Here is a 23448-nt window from a genome sequence, read left to right on the forward strand (position 1 = left end):
AAGAGTTGCACCCGAACCTGAGATTTGACAGACTTTGGATAGATTATCCAAAATACCAAAGGGGTTTGCATACTCTTCATTCTAAGGTTGTTGAGGTACCGAGGGTCATAGAATGGGGACCCTTAGAAGCTGTAGAATTGGCCGGGCCAATTAGGGAATTACTTGTACAGAGGTATGGTAATTCTTCTTTTAATGACTGGGTACGTTTATTCACCATGCGTAGACCTGTATATAAAGTATGGTGTGAAGAATTGTTATGTAGTATAGAGTTGAATGATCGGGTAGCTAGTTTAACCGATCGTTCTTTTATTAGATTTTTGTTAGGCGGTTCGATGCGCCACATGTCTTTACTGGACATGGCTCAGGCTTTACGTATATATACGCCTGAGGAGTTAGCGTCTGCCGATTGTAGAGGATTGATACTAAACGGTAGAAAGATAGATGAAAATTTTGATACACACGGTGTGTGGAGTCAAATGACAAGCCATCACCGTTTCAAAGGGGGAAATTACTCTTATTTGGATATAGATAGAGCCGAATTAAGAGTGATACATAGGTTTTTAGCTAATTCGATTACACAAAGGGGTAAAAACAAGGAAAAGGTAAATGAACAAGATTTGTTTTACCATATGTGTATTCGAGACCCACAAAGTGCTGTAAGTATACCATATTGTGTGGGTTATTATTTATCAGCTATGGTTCGGGGGATGCGACCGCATAGCATAATAGGAGGTGGTATTTTTATTACTTTGATTGGTGAATATCTCGGTGTGGATATAAGTCGGGGGGGATTATTAGTAGAAGAACCAGAACCCCGCGATACTATAGGTTTAAATGTATACCATGGTGCGAAAGTTTTGAAGAGGTGAAATAACGCCGCAGTACGATACCATGGTAGACATCCACAGGTGGAGAGAAACCAACAGCAAGGTAATGTAGGAGGGGGGAATGAGATGCAAGAAATGCAAAGGTTTATAGCTTCTCAGGAATACGAAAATGCTAGACAGAGAGCATTTGAAGATTGGCAAGTTCATCAGAACCAAATCATAGCTCATTGCCAACATATAGGTAGAAACTATATTCCTACACCGAAACCCATCTTCCCTCCCTGGTCTATAGAGATGCAGCCACCGTATCCTACGTATGACCCTGCCGAAGCATTCTATAGCACCTATGGTTATGCCTGGAACCCCTATTGGTACCAGTATCATCCCTAGTATACTTAGTTTTATTTATTTTGTAATTTGTAATTATTGATACGTTTAATACTGTTGTTAATATTGTAATCATTTTTTATAATTATCTAACTTTTATTCTTAGATTTTAATAATTTTTGAATGTGGGGTAATATACCAAACTTCAAAAATATGTATATATGTTTGCAGTTTATCTTATGTAGACAACAGGGTAAAACAACGCATTTTCAAAGACTGACATTAAGTTCAGCAAAAGCAACTAATTTTGACGACAAGATGCAAAATATATGTGAAATAACAACAAGACGGAATAAACAAATGATGTGCACCATTTATCATTCAGCAAACAAACGCCAATATATTTGGAAACTTTGGTAAAATTTAATCATTTTCACACAAATCACCCTCAATAATTTAAATTGTTACTGATTTCTTGCAAATGAGGGCATTGCAAGATCTTAAGTGTGGGAAGGGGTTAAATTCTTTCGGATTTTAAAATTTTTATCTTAAACACTTGGTTACCATTAAAAATACTAGTAAAGCAGTAGTTGTATTAGAATCTAGTGCTCTCTGATAAAAAAGAACAGCCCTAGTCTTATATACTAACTACCCAATTCTAGTAAAATTTTTCAAAATTTTCAATTAAATGAACTAAAAATCATGTTTATACATATTTATGAACGATAAAACTAGGTTTTAACACCGAAATTATTGTTACCTAAAAAAAAAAAAAAAAGACATAAATTGAGAAACAAACCAAAATGTTAAAAATTCATTTAAAATGGAATAGAGGACGATAAAAAAAATAAAAGCCAAGTGTGGGAAAATTTACCAAGTTATCTTAAACATATGTCACATATTTCTGTAACAAATAACTGAAAATACTTTTGCTTTGGACTAAACTAAACTGTTTTACCCGATAAAAGAAAAGAAGAGATGGATCTACACGATGAATCAATTCCATCATTAAAAGGAAGTAAAGTCTTTCGAAAAAGACACGCGCTTCTTGATTTAGGTCAAGAAGTTGTCGTCCAGACCAGCTGTAGGTTGACGAAAAATCTAGAAAAGTCATCACTAAAATCAGCAGGAAATCCACGGACCTCAGCATTAAACAGGGTCGCCAAGTGGTCAGATTTATCCTAACCATGAGAAGGATTTATCTCGTACAATGGGGGGGCACCATGCAAATTAGCCGGATAAGACTAATGAATCAGATCCCCAGAAAGGATAATCTCCTTAAAGATTAAAAATCAGCTTTTAAGACTGATATTACTCAATCCTAGAGATTGACCTTAAAGATTGAGAATTCAAACTTATGGAATTCAATGATATCTAAACTCGAGCTTGAACGAGAAAATATTTTGATCAAAATTACAAACCGATTTGTTTTCTGAAAACCCTATTTTCAATGCGTTCATTACCATTGAACGTAAAATCCTAGGAATTCACCTGGAATTCATTAGGTCACCTGAACCAAATCGGGTGTCAACCGTAAGAACGGTGGTTGCATAGTGGTCAAAGACAGGACCTTGTGCCATACCGAAAAATCATAAGGGTGAGCTTTACTATTGCTCCTACCAAGGATAGTAATTGCGTCCGACACGTTATAGACCATAATTAAAAGCATGTCAGGGGACATTGCCTTAACAGTTGCTTGTTCAACGCTTTCCTTTTAACCGGACGGTAGTTTACCGAAAGGTAATATACGGGACAAGTAAACTGGACGTGTTGCTTTCCAAATACAAGGTTAGCAAGTGGGTGACACAAAACCGCAAGTTTTGAGCTAAAATTTTCAAATCTGAAACCCACCAAACCCACAAAAATATTTTGCAAACACCGGTAAAGGGTTATCCCGAAAAACTTATCTAGGGTAAAAACTAGATTTAATTTTCAAAAGATCAAATGTTTTCATAAAGATCCAATTTCCTTAATGGATCTAAATTTTTATAGTCATGTGGGACTGTAAACCATATCGCTACTACCATTGTTTATACCGCCGTATAGAAATCACTGATGTACAAAGTGTGAAGAATAAAGAAGTGATTCTAGTATTTCAAGATGATATTGCTTGAGGACAAGCAACGCTCAAGTGTGAGAATATTTGATAATGCTAAATACGAACATATATTTCATAGCATTATTCCTCAAGAAAGACAAGCTTTTAGTTGCAATTGTTCTATTTACAAGTGATATTCGTTTAAATAATAAAAGGTGAAGACAAAAGACAGATTCGACGAATTGAAGACGCAAACGACCAAAAAGCTCAAAAGTACAAAAGACAATCAAAAAGGTTCCAATTATTGATAAAAAACGTCTCGAAATTACAAGAGTACAAGATTCAAAACGCAAAGTACAAGATATTAAATTGTACGCAAGGACGTTCGAAAATCCGGAACCGGGACCAGAGTCAACTCTTAACGCTCGACGCAACGGACTAAAAATTACAAGTTAACTATGTATATAAATATAATATAATATATAATTAATTATATTAATTATATATATATTATATTTATAAATAAAAACCGTCGGCAGAGAAAGACTCCAAGGGACTGAGCTGTAATTTCATTCTCCGCGACTCGTGGAGATTGAAGGCAAAAATGCCGCGAGTCGCGGAGCCCCAAAATGAAAAACTGCCTATAAAGCAAACCGAATTCTGATCGCAAAATCAATCTTTTTCTTCCTCATTCATACGTAAAATTTATATTTATATTTATAATTTATATTTTAATTTTAATTATAATTCTAATAATAAGGGTATGTTAGCAAATGTTGTAAGGGTGTAAGTCGAAATTCTGTCCGTGTAACGCTACGCTATTTTTAATCATTGTAAGTTATGTTCAACCTTTTTATATTAATGTCTCGTAGCTAAGTTATTATTATGCTTATTTAAAACGAAGTAATCATGATGTTGGGCTAATTACTAAAATTGGGTAATTGGGCTTTGTACCATAATTGGGGTTTGAACAAAAGAACGACACTTGTGGAAATTAGACTATGGGCTATTAATGGGCTTTATATTTGTTTAACTAAATGAAAGTTTGTTAATGTTAATATAAAGATTTACAATTGGGCGTCCCTATAAATTACCATATACACTCGATCGGACACGATGGGCGGGGTATTTATATGTACGAATAATCGTTCATTTAACCGGACACGGGAATGGATTAATAGCCACTAGAATAATTAAAACAGGGGTGAAATTACATTCAAGGGTAATTGGTGTAATTGTTAACAAAGTAGTAAAACCTTGGTTTACACGCAGTCGATAACCTGGTGTATTCATTAAACAAAGTATTAAAACCTTGTTACAATTCGAATCCCCAATTAGTTGGAATATTTAACTTTGGGTATAAGGATAATTTGACGAGGACACTCGCACTTTATATTTATGACTGATGGACTGTTATGGACAAAAACCAGACGGACATATTAAATAATCCAGGATAAAGGACAATTAACCCATGGGCATAAAACTAAAATCAACACGTCAAACATCATGATTACGGAAGTTTAAATAAGCATAATTCTTTTATTTCATATTTAATTTCCTTTATTTTATATTTAATTGCACTTCTAATTATCGCACTTTTATTTATTGTTATTTAATTGTACTTTTAATTATCGTCCTTTTTAATTATCGCAAGTTTATTTTATCGCACTTTTATTATTCGTAATTTCATTATCGTTATTTACTTTACGCTTTAATTTAAGTCTTGTATTTATTTTATATTTTACATTAGGTTTTAACTGCGACTAAAGTCTTAAAATCGACAAACCGGTCATTAAACGGTAAAAACCCTCCTTTTTATAATAATAATATTACTTATATATATGTTTGTATTTTTATAAAAGTAAACTAATATAGCGTTGAGCTTTGTTTAAAGATTTCCCTGTGGAACGAACCGGACTTACTAAAAACTACACTACTTTACGATTAGGTACACTGCCTATAAGTGTTGTAGCAAGGTTTAAGTATATCCATTCTATAAATAAATAAATATCTTGTGTAAAATTGTATCGTATTTAATAGTTTTTCCTAGTAAAATATAAACTATTTCGTATACCTTAGCTTTGACATCAAGGCCCGATAACAACCCCGAAATTTACAAACCGTGTATATCAATACGTATTGCAACGTAAAGACACGGGAAAATTAATAACACTATAACCCCAAGATAAAAGTAAAAGTAAATAAAATCCTCCGGTGGTAAATGAAAGAGAAGAATGACAGATATGAAGGTTAGGAGTATATCAAGAATCAGAACTGGATGAAGCATTTCACAATCTTTTGGAAGTATGAAATGAGGAAGAATATGTGGGGGTGGTGAAAATAATGAAACGGAAGTGGGCAATTTATAGAAAAATATCAGACACAACAATCGAGGCAGGTTACACAATTAATCAAAGGAAATCTTAATTTCCTTAATTCCCGAAGAATCAAATCTTATTTAGATTATGAAGATTTTCTATTCCTTAAATTTCGGAAATCAATCGTTACTACGTCAAGAGATAAGACGCATCTCTATTCTCCATTTCACTTTATTACGACGGCTTCTCTCATACGCTTCAAGTAATTGGATTGTTTTATCCATATTATTCAACGGTGATAAAACTCTATTTATCGACTCATATTCGTCATAAAAACATTTTTATTGTTAGCCATGACAACCTCACTCAAATTTCGGGACGAAATTTCTTTAACGGGTAGGTACTGTGATGACCCGAAAAATTCTGACCAAATTTAAACTTAATCTTGTATGATTAACGTTTTCGACACGATAAACAAAGTCTATGAAGTTAAATCTCAAAATTTTAAACTGTTCAATTAACCTTCGATTGTTCTCAACGAAACGCGAACAATTATATATAGATACATATACTATAACTAGAAAACGTAACAAAGTGTTGAGGATATGATACTGTGCATTAAACTTATTGGTTTGATTATCTGATTAATATATTTAACTACAGAGTTAAATGATTATGCCAAACGATTCAAGTAAAAGATATTTACTGAGTCTCTTAAGAATTATGATATTATTACGTGTCTCTGTTGAGAGGTCCATGTTGATTTGAGAAATTATTCATTTTTAACGGTATTCGGAATAAATGGTGAATTATTTGTTTAAATAACGTAATTTGGACACATACAATAATAAGGAATATTAACTGTTAAGAATTAATTATATGAATAACTTGCGATACATATTTTAAAACGTGTTTATAAATATTGAGAATAGATATTAACTTGGTTATGAAACGTTTGATAAATACTATTATATTAATAAATAACGAGACAATGATTTATAGAAGTAAATGACCAAAATACTCAAAAGTTTAAGATATACTTTGGGTGGTATAATTTAGGGATAATTTAAGGCTATATTTTGACAAAGGTACATGTCCCAGAATGAAAATTACAAGTTTTCTCAGCGTACGAAGGGACACTAGAAAAACTGGAACCGGGACATAAGTCGCGTAACAACGTACGACTTATCGGAACAAAAATTACAAGTTAACTATGCATGTGAATTTAAAATAATATATAATTAATTATATAAATTAAATATATTATATATATTATTAATTATTATGTCGACAAACAAAAATACAAAAAAATATGAGCTGGATTTTGGGGCCATGCGATCGCATGGAAAATAGGCATAAAACCCATGCGATCGCATGGGGTCAGATTTCAGGAAAGGTCTATAAATTGAATTCGTTTTTGCTCAGTTTACACACACTTATTACTCCGTATTTATTTTATTTAAATTATTATTATTATTATTATTATTATTATTATTATTATTATTATTATTATTATTATTATTATTATTATTATTATTATTATATTATTAAATTATTATTAATCTTAATATTTTTAGTAATATTATACATAAAATATTACGACGAGATTATGAGCATGTCACTTATAAAAATGAGTTTTACGAGCGGGATAGAGCTAAGGAAATTATGGGTTATTGCCAAGGAGGCTATGGGTAATGTTCGGGGATATATTTATGAATCAAACCTAGTGTTTATCATCTCCGTTACGTCTACGTACTTTCCTACAATATTGAATCTCAATATTAATACGTAAGTACTTATATTTTATCTATTATATATTAATAGTGTATCCATGTCTAGTACTCGAGTATATATATTTATACATGCTTGTATGCTAAATTTCGTCGTTAAACAGTTTATAATGAATCTTTATATAAGGCAAGTCTCATTTTATTAAACTATTGTCAAAATTGACTTTTTGAAACGACTTTGAATAACTTTTGTATGTCGATCTCGAGCATTAGGATTGTGATACACTATGACCTGACCTTGCTTGATAGACATTTATTGACCAACATATGTTCTCTAGGCTGAGATCTACAATTCTTTGATATACCGAGTTTCGGTCACATTACGATGAACAACTGTATGTGCTGCTAAGGTGAGTTTCATTTGCTCCCTTTTTAATTGCTTTTGCAATATATATTTTTGGGCTGAGAATACATACACTTTATTTTAAACGCAATGGATACAAGTACATACTAAATTCTACACTGAGTTTGAACCGAAAATCCCTTAGCTTTGGTAACTAGTAACTGCCAGTTATAAGAACTGGTGGGCGCGAGTAGTAGTATATGGATCCATAGGGCTTGATATCCCCGTCCGATCTAGAGCACTAGCCTTTTAACGGACGTATGCTATTTGAGAAGCGTACACGTTGGTTTGCGTGTATTATTAAGATGATTATACAAAGGGTACAAATTATATATACGTTAAGTTTAGTTACCAGGGTGCTCAATTTCGTAGAATATTTTGATAAACGTTTCTGGATGAAACAACTGAAATCTTGTGATCTATCTTTATATACAGATTATGCGAAACATACAAACTATGAACTCACCAACCTTTGTGTTGACACTTTTAAGCATGTTTATTCTCAGGTTCCCTAGAAGTTTTCCGCTGTTTGCTTATATGATAGACAAGCTATGTGCATGGAGTCTTATATGGCATATTTTTCAAGAAAACGTTGCATTCACCAATTCATCATCATGTACCTTATTTTGACTGCATTGTCAACGGAAGTACTATTGTAAACTATTATATACGGTGATTGTCTATATGTAGAAATCATCAGATGTCGAAAACCTTTGATTTAAATATTCATTTATGGTGTGCCTTTTCAAAAGAATGCAATGTTTACAAAACGTATCATATAGAGGTCAAATACCTCGCAATGAAATCAATGAATGACGTGTTCGTCCATATGGATTTGGAGCGATCGTCACAGTTGGTATCAGAGCGTTGGTCCTAGCGAACCAGGTCTTGCATGAATGTGTCTAACTGATAGTTGTTAAGATGCATTAGTAAGTCTGGACTTCGACCGTGTCTGCATGTTAAAAGTTTTGCTTATCATTTCTTGTCGAAAATTACATGCTTGTCATTCTTAAAGTCTAGACACGTTTTCCTGCATTTATTGCATAAATAGTGTATAGACAAAAATTCATATCTTAGCGTATCTGTTACTGTAAATTTTTCCTGATATCTTTCGAAAATTTCTCCGTGATTTATGGAATTTGGTATTATATATACATATGTAAATTATGTATTGAAGAATACCAAACTAAATTCTATAATCTAATTCATATCAAAAATCATCTCCCTAATTATACAAGATGGATCCTGTATCTAGTTCAAACTCTGACAGCTATTCCGATATGGATATTCACCTGAATTCCGAAGACAGTGTAACCGGAATGGATCAACCAATTAGCCATCATCTATTCTGGATGAATTGGGGATGGGTTCGTAGCCTACTTAATTATTGGAGACAAGAAGAAGGCGATCCCTTTCACCCAACACATTGCCCTCTTGGCGAAGAACCTGAAGCACTTACCGGCGAACCTATTCGAGACACCATTTTCTCTCTCATTTCTAGAGTATCTCGTCACGATAATATACTATCTCAAATTCTGGATCTTATTCATCAGCTCGTCCGAACCGCCAATCATCCCGGTGTAGTAGAAGAAGTCAACGAGCTTCGTGCTCGGGTAGTGGCTTTGGAGAATATGGTGCAAAGGTTACAAACATCAGCAGCATCACCAGCATCAACAGTACCACTGACAACAACACCAACAGTACCATTACCACCACTAACAACATCCGTATCGCAAACCTCAACTTCACAATCTGTTCCACGAGCATCAACGTCATACGCACTGTAGTTACCAAGAAATACCAGCAACAATAACCGATGAAGTATTAACTCATTTCCCCTGAAGAAATTTTATGTATATTTAATATATATGAATTTTGAAATCAAAATAAATATTTTCGTACTAAGCTATTACGTGTGAATCTTAACTGGTAGGTACTACTCGATTAGTTCATATTACTACTATGCAATGATGTATATCCTTCGTTAACGGCTTAATCATCGATAACTACAATCTCTGTTTCAATTCAATGAATTTCATTTCATAATAAACCAAGTGTATTATTCAATAACATGGTTGATTTTACACTTTCATCTTCGATGCACTCGAAACTTTCTAGAAAACATTATTTGCACCTTGCGAAGTTTGCAAGAATTCCACAAATATCAACACCCTTCACCAAGGAATATCAATAAGAATAAATAATGAAGTATTGATTTCATTAGTGAAATACTCCGCGAAGATTATGTAATCTTTAATATTTTAGAGATTATTCATTTCTAATTCAAGTTAAAAATCAAATGAGCTTAATATGATATTAACTCATTAAATCTGTATTACATCTCAAGAAATATACATACATATATTTTCATAAAGACTGCAATGAAAATTCTTTTGTACAAAATATTAATTGTGAAATCTTTAACGGGTAGGTAATACTCGGGAATATATAAGTTCACAATTAATATGTTACACTGTACATTCTTCAACTTTGATTCAAAAATTATTAACTATGCTCACAGCGATATACAATCGTTTCCATACAAATTCAATTACATATTCTGATATTGACAGAGTAGAATCCAAGTCAAGATTTAACAAGTGACATCATTCTTAGATCTCTACATCTTTAAAAGCTATACTTTGACTTCAAAACGGTGAAAGATCCTTTAGCATTGTTATTACCGAAAATAATCTTGCAATTTCTTTTCAAAGTATCCAGTTTTATCACACTTCCAACCAGTCAACTTCAACTTTTCAGATTAAGCCTTATTGTAACCTTGATATATACGTTTTATTACTGGGGAACCTTTCATGTTCCGCCACATTAGCAGTAAATTTACCAAACAACTTTATTAATCCATGACCTTTCGAAAAATTCTTATACTCATTGAAACCCTATCATGTACTCATCCACATCTTGTAACAATAATTTCCATACCAACCACCGGGAATTAGCAATCAGTATTTTGAATCTCGCAGCATTTTCTACGACAACAGTTATATATATATATATATAACATCTATCTTCTAGACTTACATACTTCGAATGTGAAGTTTCTGAAAAACACCCCAAACTACGAAACTAGTTCTACGAATTTTGGAAAAATGCTGATGAAGCAGCAAAAACTATAAACGACTTTAACAGTCAAAAGTTTGATGATAAAGAGTAGCGTGTTGGAAAAGCACAGAAAAAGAGAAGGTTTGAAACTAGAAAACGGGTTGAGCAAAGTATGAAGGAAGCTGTAGACAAATCACAAGGACGAAATCTACCTTCAAAGAATCCAAATGATTCAGTGTCTGCTGAAACCATTAGTAAGAATCTTACTTCTTATTCTAAACCTTCACAGACAGATTTTCCGCATCATCCTCTGATATTAGAAATTCTAAGATATCATCGTATCTTCCATTATAAATATCCTCCATATTTCTGAAGATATTTTTATAACTATTCTTACCTGAAATCATTTATCTCTTCACGCTATCTGTGTTACATCATAAAAGAAACTATTTTAGTTTCTAATTTCTGAAAATTTCGAAAAATGGATGTTTTTGAAGTAGTGTTGGGAATTGAAGCATGAGTTAGTATAATATAATGACATTTGATCAACGTGATTATATTACAGTAAGTCATGTTGAGTTTCTAATGGAACATGATAAAGGTTCACAGATCATACCCTCATCATGAACCATGTTACATAACTCTTTCATTCTATATAATCTCTAAAAATATCAAGAAAATATTTTTCTTGATGATTCGGTCTTTTCTAGATATTATGGTAATTTGACAAATCAAATCTTGTTATTACCTTTCCTTTCTACTTTGTATATTATGATCATTCGAAACTCCATACCTACGAATTCTGGACCATTATTCGCTTGACTTGAAGTCGGGAAGAGAAAACGAAAACATGAAGCTTCGATATATAAAGGAGAATATAGGCCCGATAACAACCCCGAAATTTACAAACCGTGTATATCAATACGTATTGCAACGTAAAGACACGGGAAAATTAATAACACTATAACCCCAAGATAAAAGTAAAAGTAAATAAAATCCTCCGGTGGTAAATGAAAGAGAAGAATGACAGATATGAAGGTTAGGAGTATATCAAGAATCATAACTGGATGAAGCATTTCACAATCTTTTGGAAGTATGAAATGAGGAAGAATATGTGGGGGTGGTGAAAATAATGAAACGGAAGTGGGCAATTTATAGCAAAATATCAGACACAACAATCGAGGCAGATTACGCAATTAATCAAAGGAAATCTTAATTTCCTTAATTCCCGAAGAATCAAATCTTATTTAGATTATGAAGATTTTCTATTCCTTAAATTTCAGAAATCAATCGTTACTACGTCAAGAGATAAGACGCATCTCTATTCTCCATTTCACTTTATTACGACGGCTTCTCTCATACGCTTCAAGTAATTGGATTGTTTTATCCATATTATTCAACGGTGATAAAACTCTATTTATCGACTCATATTCGTCATAAAAACATTTTTATTGTTAGCCATGACAACCTCACTCAAATTTCGGGACGAAATTTCTTTAACGGGTAGGTACTGTGATGACCCGAAAAATTCTGACCAAATTTAAACTTAATCTTGTATGATTAACGTTTTCGACACGATAAACAAAGTCTATGAAGTTAAATCTCAAAATTTTAAACTGTTCAATTAACCTTCGATTGTTCTCAACTAAACGCGAACAATTATATATAGATACATATACTATAACTAGAAAACGTAACAAAGTGTTGAGGATATGATACTGTGCATTAAACTTATTGGTTTGATTATCTGATTGATATATTTAACTACAGAGTTAAATGATTATGCCAAACGATTCAAGTAAAAGATATTTACTGAGTCTCTTAAGAATTATGATATTATTACATGTCTCTGTTCAGAGGTCCACGTTGATTTGAGAAATTATTCATTTTTAACGGTATTCGGAATAAATGGTGAATTATTTATTTAAATAACGTAATTTGGACACATACAATAATAAGGAATATTAACTGTTAAGAATTAATTATATGAATAACTTGCGATACATATTTTAAAACGTGTTTATAAATATTGAGAATAGATATTAACTTGGTTATGAAACGTTTGATAAATACTATTATATTAATAAATAACGAGACAATGATTTATAGAAGTAAATGACCAAAATACTCGAAAGTTTAAGATATACTTTGGGTGGTATAATTTAGGGATAATTTAAGGCTATATTTTGACAAAGGTACGTGTCCCAGAATGAAAATTACAAGTTTTCTCAGCGTACGAAGGGACACTCGAAAAACCGAAACCGGGACATAAGTCGCGTAACAACGTACGACTTATCGGAACAAAAATTACAAGTTAACTATACATGTGAATTTAAAATAATATATAATTAATTATATAAATTAAATATATTATATATATTATTAATTATTATATCGACAAACAAAAATACAAAAAAATGTGAGCTGGATTTTGGGGCCATGCGATCGCATGGAAAATAGGCATAAAACCCATGCGATCGCATGGGGTCAGATTTCAGGAAAGGTCTTTAAATTGAATTCGTTTTTGCTCAGTTTACACACACTTATTACTCCGTATTTATTTTATTTAAATCATTATTATTATTATTATTATTATTATTATTATTATTATTATTATTATTATTATTATTATTATATTATTATTATTATTAAATTATTATTAATCTTAATATTTTTAGTAATATTATACATAAAATATTACGACGAGGTTATGAGCATGTCACTTTTAAAAATGAGTTTTACGAGCGGGATAGAGCTAAGGAAATTATGGGTTATTGCCAAGGAGGTTATGGGTAACGTTCGGGGATATATTTATGAATCAAACCTAGTGTTTATCATCTCCGTTACGTCTACGTACTTTCCTACAATATTGAATCTCAATATTAATACGTAAGTACTTATATTTTATCTATTATATATTAATAGTGTATCCATGTCTAGTACTCGAGTATATATATTTATACATGCTTGTATGCTAAATTTCGTCGTTAAACAGTTTATAATGAATCTTTATATAAGGCAAGTCTCATTTTATTAAACTATTGTCAAAATTGACTTTTTGAAACGACTTTGAATAACTTTTGTATGTCGATCTCGAGCATTAGGATTGTGATACACTATGATCTGACCTAGCTTGATAGACATTTATTGACCAACATATGTTCTCTAGGCTGAGATCTACAATTCTTTGATATACCGAGTTTCGGTCACATTACGATGAATAACTGTATGTGCTGCTAAGGTGAGTTTCATTTGCTCCCTTTTTAATTGCTTTTGCAATATATATTTTTGGGCTGAGAATACATACACTTTATTTTAAACGCAATGGATACAAGTACATACTAAATTCTACACTGAGTTTGAACCGAAAATCCCTTAGCTTTGGTAACTAGTAACTGCCAGTTATAAGAACTGGTGGGCGCGAGTAGTAGTATATGGATCCATAGGGCTTGATATCCCCATCCGAGCTAGAGCACTAGCCTTTTAACGGACGTATGCTATTTGAGAAGCGTACACGTTGGTTTGCGTGTATTATTAAGATGATTATACAAAGGGTACAAATTATATATACGTTAAGTTTAGTTACCAGGGTGCTCAATTTCGTAGAATATTTTGATAAACGTTTCTGGATGAAACAACTGAAATCTTGTGATCCATCTTTATATAGAGATTATGCGAAACATACAAACTATGAACTCACCAACCTTTGTGTTGACACTTTTAAGCATGTTTATTCTCAGGTTCCCTAGAAGTCTTCCGCTGTTTACTTATATGATAGACAAGCTATGTGCATGGAGTCTTATATGGCATATTTTTCAAGAAAACGTTGCATTCACCAATTCATCATCATGTACCTTATTTTGACTGCATTGTCAACGGAAGTACTATTGTAAACTATTATATACGGTGATTGTCTATATGTAGAAATCATCAGATGTCGAAAACCTTTGATTTAAATATTCATTTATGGTGTGCCTTTTCAAAAGAATGCAATGTTTACAAAACGTATCATATAGAGGTCAAATACCTCGCAATGAAATCAATGAATGACGTGTTCGTCCATATGGATTTGGAGCGATCGTCACAGTTGGTATCAGAGCGTTGGTCCTAGCGAACCAGGTCTTGCATGAATGTGTCTAACTGATAGTTGTTAAGATGCATTAGTAAGTCTGGACTTCGACCGTGTCTGCATGTTAAAAGTTTTGCTTATCATTTCTTGTCGAAAATTACATGCTTGTCATTCTTAAAGTCTAGACACGTTTTCTTGCATTTATTGCATAAATAGTGTATAGACAAAAATTCATATCTTAGCGTATCTGTTACTGTAAATTTTTCCTGATATCTTCCGAAAATTTCTCCGTGATTTATGGAATTTGGTATTATATATACATATGTAAATTATGTATTGAAGAATACCAAACTAAATTCTATAATCTAATTCATATCAAAAATCATCTCCCTAATTATACAAGATGGATCCCGTATCTAGTTCAAACTCTGACAGCTATTCCGATATGGATATTCACCTGAATTTCGAAGACAGTGTAACCGGAATGGATCAACCAATTAGCCATCATCTATTCTGGATGAATTGGGGATGGGTTCGTAGCCTACTTAATTATTGGAGACAAGAAGAAGGCGATCCCTTTCACCCACCACATTGCCCTCTTGGCGAAGAACCTGAAGCACTTACCGGCGAACCTGTTCGAGACACCATTTTCTCTCTCATTTCTAGAGTATCTCGTCACGATAATATACTATCTCAAATTCTGGATCTTATTCATCCGCTCGTCCGAACCGCCAATCATCCCGGTGTAGTAGAAGAAGTCAACGAGCTTCGTGCTCGGGTAGTGGCTTTGGAGAATATGGTGCAAAGGTTACAAACATCAGCAGCATCACCAGCATCAACAGTACCACTGACAACAACACCAACAGTACCATTGCCACCACCAACAACATCCGTATCGCAAACCTCAACTTCACAATCTGTTCCACGAGCATCAACGTCATACGCACCGTAGTTACCAAGAAATACCAGCAACAATAACCGATGAAGTATTAACTCATTTCCCCTGAAGAAATTTTATGTATATTTAATATATATGAATTTTGAAATCAAAATAAATATTTTCGTACTAAGCTATTACTTGTGAATCTTAACTGGTAGGTACTACTCGGTTAGTTCATATTACTACTATGCAATGATGTACATCCTTCGTTAACGGCTTAATCATCGATAACTACAATCTCTGTTTCAATTCAATGAATTTCATTTCATAATAAACCAAGTGTATTATTCAATAACATGGTTGATTTTACACTTTCATCTTCGATGCACTCGAAACTTTCTAGAAAACATCATTTGCACCTTGCGAAGTTTGCAAGAATTCCACAAATATCAACACCCTTCACCAAGGAATATCAATAAGAATAAATAATGAAGTATTGATTTCATTAGTGAAATACTCCGCGAAGATTATGTAATGTCTAATATTTTAGAGATTATTCATTTCTAATTCAAGTTAAAAATCAAATGAGCTTAATATGATATTAACTCATTAAATCTGTATTACATCTGAAGAAATATACATACATATATTTTCATAAAGACTGCAATGAAAATTCTTTTGTACAAAATATTAATTGTGAAATCTTTAACGGGTAGGTAATACTCGGGAATATATATAGGTTCACAATTAATATGTTACGCTGTACATTCTTCAACTTTGATTCAAAAATTATTAACTATGCTCACAGCGATATACAATCGTTTCCATACAAATTCAATTACATATTCTGATATTGACAGAGTAGAATCCAAGTCAAGATTTAACAAGTGACATCATTCTTAGATCTCTACATCTTTAAAAGCTATACTTTGACTTCAAAACGGTGAAAGATCCTTTAGCATTGTTATTACCGAAAATAATCTTGCAATTTCTTTTCAAAGTATCCATTTTTATCACACTTCCAACCAGTCAACTTCAACTTTTCAGATTAAGCCTTATTGTAACCTTGATATATACGTTTTATTACTGGGGAACCTTTCATGTTCCGCCACATTAGCAGTAAATTTACTAAACAACTTTATTAATCCTTGACCTTTCAAAAAATTCTTATACTCATTGAAACCCTTTCATGTACTCATCCACATCTTGTAACAATAATTTCCATACCAACCACCGGGAATTAGCAATCAGTATTTTGAATCTCGCAGCATTTTCTACGACAACAGTTATATATATATATATATATATATATATATATATATATATATATATATATATATATATATATATATATATATATATATATATATATATATATATATATATATATATATATATATATATATATATATAACATCTATCTTCTAGACTTACATACTTCGAATGTGAAGTTTCTGAAAAACACCCCAAACTACGAAACTAGTTCTAAGAATTTTGGAAAAATGCTGATGAAGCAGCAAAAACTATAAACGATTTTAACAGTCGAAAGTTTGATGATAAAGAGTAGCGTGTTGGAAAAGCACAGAAAAAGAGAAGGTTTGAAACTAGAAAACGGGTTGAGCAAAGTATGAAGGAAGCTGTAGACAAATCACAAGGATGAAATCTACCTTCAAAGAATCCAAATGATTCAGTGTCTGCTGAAACCATTAGTAAGAATCTTACTTCTTATTCTAAACCTTCACAGACAGATTTTCAGCATCATCCTCTGATATTATAAATTCTAAGATATCATCGTATCTTCCATTATAAATATCCTCCATATTTCTGAAGATATTTTCATAACTATTCTTATCTGAAATCATTTATTTCTTCACGCTATCTGTGTTACATCATAAAAGAAACTATTTTAGTTTCTAATTTCTGTAAATTTCGAAAAATGGATGTTTTTGAAGTAGTGTTGGGAATTGAAGCATGAGTTAGTATAATATAATGACACTTGATCAACGTGATTATATTACAGTAAGTCATGTTGAGTTTCTAATGGAACGTGATAAAGGTTCACAGATCATACCCTCATCATGAACCATGTTACATAACTCTTTCATTCTATATAATCTCTAAAAATATCAAGAAAATATTTTTCTTGATGATTCGGTCTTTTCTAGATATTATGGTAATTTGACAAATCAAATCTTGTTATTACCTTTCCTTTCTACTTTGTATATTATGATCATTCGAAACTCCATACCTACGAATTCTGGACCATTATTCGCTTGACTTGAAGTCGGGAAGAGAAAACGAAAACATGAAGCTTCGATATATAAAGGAGAATATAGGCCCGATAACAACCCCGAAATTTACAAACCGTGTATATCAATACGTATTGCAACGTAAAGACACGGGAAAATTAATAACACTATAACCCCAAGATAAAAGTAAAAGTAAATAAAATCCTCCGGTGGTAAATGAAAGAGAAGAATGACAGATATGAAGGTTAGGAGTATATCAAGAATCAGAACTGGATGAAGCATTTCACAATCTTTTGGAAGTATGAAATGAGGAAGAATATGTGGGGGTGGTGAAAATAATGAAACGGAAGTGGGCAATTTATAGCAAAATATCAGACACAACAATCGAGGCAGATTACGCAATTAATCAAAGGAAATCTTAATTTCCTTAATTCCCGAAGAATCAAATCTTATTTAGATTATGAAGATTTTCAATTCCTTAAATTTCGGAAATCAATCGTTACTACGTCAAGAGATAAGACGCATCTCTATTCTCCATTTCACTTTATTACGACGGCTTCTCTCATACGCTTCAAGTAATTGGATTGTTTTATCCATATTATTCAACGGTGATAAAACTCTATTTATCGACTCATATTCGTCATAAAAACATTTTTATTATTATTATTATTATTATTATTATTATTATTATTATTATTATTATTATTATTATTATTATTATTATTATTATTATTATTATTATATTATTAAATTATTATTAATCTTAATATTTTTAGTAATATTATACATAAAATATTACGACGAGGTTATGAGCATGTCACTTTTAAAAATGAGTTTTACGAGCGGGATAGAGCTAAGGAAATTATGGGTTATTGCCAAGGAGGTTATGGGTAATGTTCGGGGATATATTTATGAATCAAACCTAGTGTTTATCATCTCCGTTACGTCTACGTACTTTCCTACAATATTGAATCTCAATATTAATACGTAAGTACTTATATTTTATCTATTATATATTAATAGTGTATCCATGTCTAGTACTCGAGTATATATATTTATACATGCTTGTATGCTAAATTTCGTCGTTAAACAGTTTATAATGAATCTTTATATAAGGCAAGTCTCATTTTATTAAACTATTGTCAAAATTGACTTTTTGAAACGACTTTGAATAACTTTTGTATGTCGATCTCGAGCATTAGGATTGTGATACACTATGACCTGACCTAGCTTGATAGACATTTATTGACCAACATATGTTCTCTAGGCTGAGATCTACAATTCTTTGATATACCGAGTTTCGGTCACATTACGATGAACAACTGTATATGCTGCTAAGGTGAGTTTCATTTGCTCCCTTTTTAATTGCTTTTGCAATATATATTTTTGGGCTGAGAATACATACACTTTATTTTAAACGCAATGGATACAAGTACATACTAAATTCTACACTGAGTTTGAACCGAAAATCCCTTAGCTTTGGTAACTAGTAACTGCCAGTTATAAGAACTGGTGGGCGCGAGTAGTAGTATATGGATCCATAGGGCTTGATATCCCCGTCCGAGCTAGAGCACTAGCCTTTTAACGGACGTATGCTATTTGAGAAGCGTACACGTTGGTTTGCGTGTATTATTAAGATGATTATACAAAGGGTACAAATTATATATACGTTAAGTTTAGTTACCAGGGTGCTCAATTTCGTAGAATATTTTGATAAACGTTTCTGGATGAAACAACTGAAATCTTGTGATCCATCTTTATATACAGATTATGCGAAACATACAAACTATGAAATCACCAACCTTTGTGTTGACACTTTTAAGCATGTTTATTCTCAGGTTCCCTAGAAGTCTTCCGCTGTTTGCTTATATGATAGACAAGCTATGTGCATGGAGTCTTATATGGCATATTTTTCAAGAAAACGTTGCATTCACCAATTCATCATCATGTACCTTATTTTGACTGCATTGTCAACGGAAGTACTATTGTAAACTATTATATACGGTGATTGTCTATATGTAGAAATCATCAGATGTCGAAAACCTTTGATTTAAATATTCATTTATGGTGTGCCTTTTCAAAAGAATGCAATGTTTGCAAAACGTATCATATAGAGGTCAAATACCTCGCAATGAAATCAATGAATGACGTGTTCGTCCATATGGATTTGGAGCGATCGTCACATATTGCAATAAATAAAACAGGACTTGATTTTGGCGATTCTTTTATAAGGCAAATTGGTGATGGAAACGAGACAAGTTTTTGGGAGGATCCTTGGCTACTTGATGTCCCTCTAAAAGACAGATTCTCGCGGCTTCATCACCTTGATTTAGATCAGAATGTAGCGGTCAGCAGGAGGGTACAATGGACGGGTCATACGAGGCAAACAACATGGTGCTGGTCACGGTACCGACTGGGCGAGCGACGGATGAACTGCTGCAGCTTACTAACCTTCTTAATTCTTACATGAAAAGCGACAGGATTCATGACAGGTGGGCGTGGAAGCTATCTTCGAATGGGGTCTTCACAACAAGGAAATTAGCTAGACTCATCGATGATCATACAATCTTGGGTAATACCTCTCGACAGGAAACACTACAAAACAATTTGGTCCCGGGCAAAGTTGAGATCTTCATTTGGAAAGTTTTAAGGAAGCGCATTGCAACTCGAGTTGACTTGGACAAAAAAGGGATCGACCTCGACTCGGTAAGATGCCCTATGTGTGACGACGGTTTGGAATCAATTGATCACTCCTTGTTTCTTTGCAAGTACTCGTTTGACGTTTGGGAAAGAGTTTTTAAATGGTGGGGGTTAAACGCGGTCTCCAATCTAAGTGTTAATGAAGCCTTTCGGGGTAAATGCAACCGTACAATGTCTCCATTAGGTTCGAAAATTTGGCAAGCGACGGAATGGACGTGTGCTTATCTACTTTGGCGAAATCGGAATCTCAAGGTGTTCTCCAATAAATCGTGCTGTGCTTCGACCACGTTAATGGAAATTCAACTCAAATCGTTCGATTGGATATCTAATCGGGTCAAGAACGTGAAGATCGAGTGGCTTGATTGGCTCTCCAATCCACAAAAATATGTTTCCTGTTAGCATATCTTGTTTAGCTATGTTTCTTGTTAGCATGTCTTGTTTAGTTTGTGTGTATCAAAGGCGATCGTTGCGCTCTCGGCAACTGTAACGCCTCGTGTTTCTTTTTTGGTTGTTTCGTGATGTACCTCCATCAAAAGTCTGTCGAGTTCGTAATTTTAATAAATGCCTGCTTTTCGGAAAAAAAAAAGAATTTATCAAACTTAGAGGGTCTTTTTTCCTTTCCAAACAGGCGTTACTTCCGTATTCTGTATAGGATATAAATCATGCTAAGTTCTCCGTAATTACAGTACTATTTTTGTTTGAGGTAATCACCTCATCCAAACAATCAATAATCAGGTGATTCAACAGCAAAAAATAAGGGGGATGATTCTCACACACACTTTTTTGATCCTCACACACTTATTTTAACTTTTTACTCTTCTAATAATACTCAATTGGTGTGTGAGGATCAAAAAAGTGTGTGTGAGAATCACCACCCAAAAAATAAACCCCAAACACTACCGAATTTCTTCATTAAATTAATACAGCCAATCAATTAAGAGCTTTAATTTAAATCTCCTACGCAAAGCGACAAAGACATATTTATAATATCCCTTGATCACTAGAGAAAGCAACAACACACCAATCTACCAAAAATACACACAATCAACATTCATTTCAACATATTCATACAGAACAAAATACAAATATATCATCACTACACTAATTTACATAATAATAAAAAATTATAAATTATACATTGTACATTCTAATTATAGCAAAAACTCCTAAATCAAAGCATAAAGCTCAGGAACAAAAGAAAACCACTTGAAACCACAACTCCATTTATCAGGAAGTGAAGGACTTATTGGCACCCAATGCCAAGTTCTTCTTCCCACTTTATAATACAAAACTTCTGGCCATGTATAACAACATACACATATCATACCTTTATGCCAATAACAATAAATATGTTCATAATTATGGTAACAAACTGACCCAAATTTCTTGCTCATCAATTCAGGTACACTTTCAATTTCCCTCCATCTTCTTTCATTCCCTTCTTCTACCAATTCCCATACCTTCATACTTTTCGATATTCCATTCCTCCCTATCCCACCAAACATAAACAATCCATTCCCATTCCCAATTTCAGCTCCAGCTCCAGCTCCAGCTACCAAACGTACAAAAGTCAACTCTTCGGGTAAATAAACATCTAATCTCTCCCACTTTCCGCTACTCAGCTCAAAACTCACAACACGAAACGGTTCACGAGTTACGAAATACAAACGATCCTTAAACAACACGCCTTGTTGATGATAACCGTCTCCTAGGGTTTGTTGAAACCCTAGGAATCTAGTCCAATTATTAGCCCTAGAGTCGTACACATACGCAAACTTACTAGTAATAGATGAACAAAATATTTTGTATCCGTTCGCGTTTGTAACTAACGTCAGTAGTTCAAACGCGAACGGATACTCAGGGAACTCAACGGTTCTTGAAGATCTAGTAAACATGTTAAAGATAACAAAACATGAGTTTGATGAATCAGGAACCGCGGAAAAACATAAAAGACACGTGGCGGTTGTTAGAAGCGGAGTGAATTTTAAAAAGCGAGGTAAGGAGAGGTTTAGATCACGCCACGTGTTCAAAACGGGGTCGTAGAGAAGATAGTGAGGTGATTGAGGGTGTGATAGTAATAGGAATGAAGAGATTGATGAATTTGAGTAGGTTGAAATAAAGAGCGGAGATAAGATTAATGATTTGAAGTGTTTACATGTTGATAGGAGTGATAAGAAGATTTTGAGAGGTAAAAAGGAGAGGATTCGTTCGAGGAGTTCGATCGGGAGTTTGCGCCATATTTTCCGGTCCATTTCCGGCGCCGGATAAGCTCCGATGATAGAGAGTTTCATTGACGGTGTAGAGAGAAATGGAAGACGGTTGAGAAAGGGTGTTTGGTTCGTGGGAATGAAATGAAGACACGCGTTTTATATATTTAACGTGGAAAATGAATTATGATAGTGACATTAATTCTAGCCCGATGATATATTTTATTTTATTTTATACAGTATGGGGATGATTCTCACACACTGTTTTTTTATCCTCACACACCCTTTTACCCTATTATTAGGGAGGAGTTCAAGTAAATTGATGTGTGAGGATCAAAAAACAGTGTGTGAGAATCATCCATATACAATCCCTTACATCTTTCGTTAACACCTTTAAATTATTACAGTATAATCTTCATACCTACCATTTAGAAAAGCGACAGATAACCGTACATTAATTAATTAATGAATGTATATACATTTCCATAACTTCATAGTACTCTAATCTATTGTCTACTTTTTATAGATAATAATAATAATAATAATAATAATAATAATAATAATAATAATAATAATAATAATAATAAAAAAGTAAGATTATTTTATGCCCTTTACATTATACATGTAAAATAAAAAAAGA

The 23448-nt window shown here is 32.9% G+C and overlaps 2 protein-coding genes across 2 annotated transcripts; one reads left to right on the forward strand and one right to left on the reverse strand.

The window, feature by feature from the left end:
- The first annotated feature begins 20265 nt into the window (after positions 1 to 20265).
- Positions 20266 to 21000, forward strand: LOC139848728 (uncharacterized). Its single transcript, XM_071838434.1, has one exon. The coding sequence runs from the start codon at positions 20266 to 20268 to the stop codon at positions 20998 to 21000; it is 735 nt and encodes a 244-aa protein (XP_071694535.1).
- A 484-nt stretch (positions 21001 to 21484) lies between these two features.
- Positions 21485 to 22935, reverse strand: LOC139847574 (F-box/kelch-repeat protein At5g43190-like). The gene has a single exon (XM_071837263.1). The coding sequence runs from the start codon at positions 22890 to 22892 to the stop codon at positions 21768 to 21770; it is 1125 nt and encodes a 374-aa protein (XP_071693364.1). The 5' UTR covers positions 22893 to 22935; the 3' UTR covers positions 21485 to 21767.
- Between the last annotated feature and the right edge of the window lie 513 nt (positions 22936 to 23448).

This window comes from Rutidosis leptorrhynchoides, chromosome 5 (assembly GCF_046630445.1).
Source record: "Rutidosis leptorrhynchoides isolate AG116_Rl617_1_P2 chromosome 5, CSIRO_AGI_Rlap_v1, whole genome shotgun sequence".
NCBI lineage: Eukaryota > Viridiplantae > Streptophyta > Magnoliopsida > Asterales > Asteraceae > Rutidosis > Rutidosis leptorrhynchoides.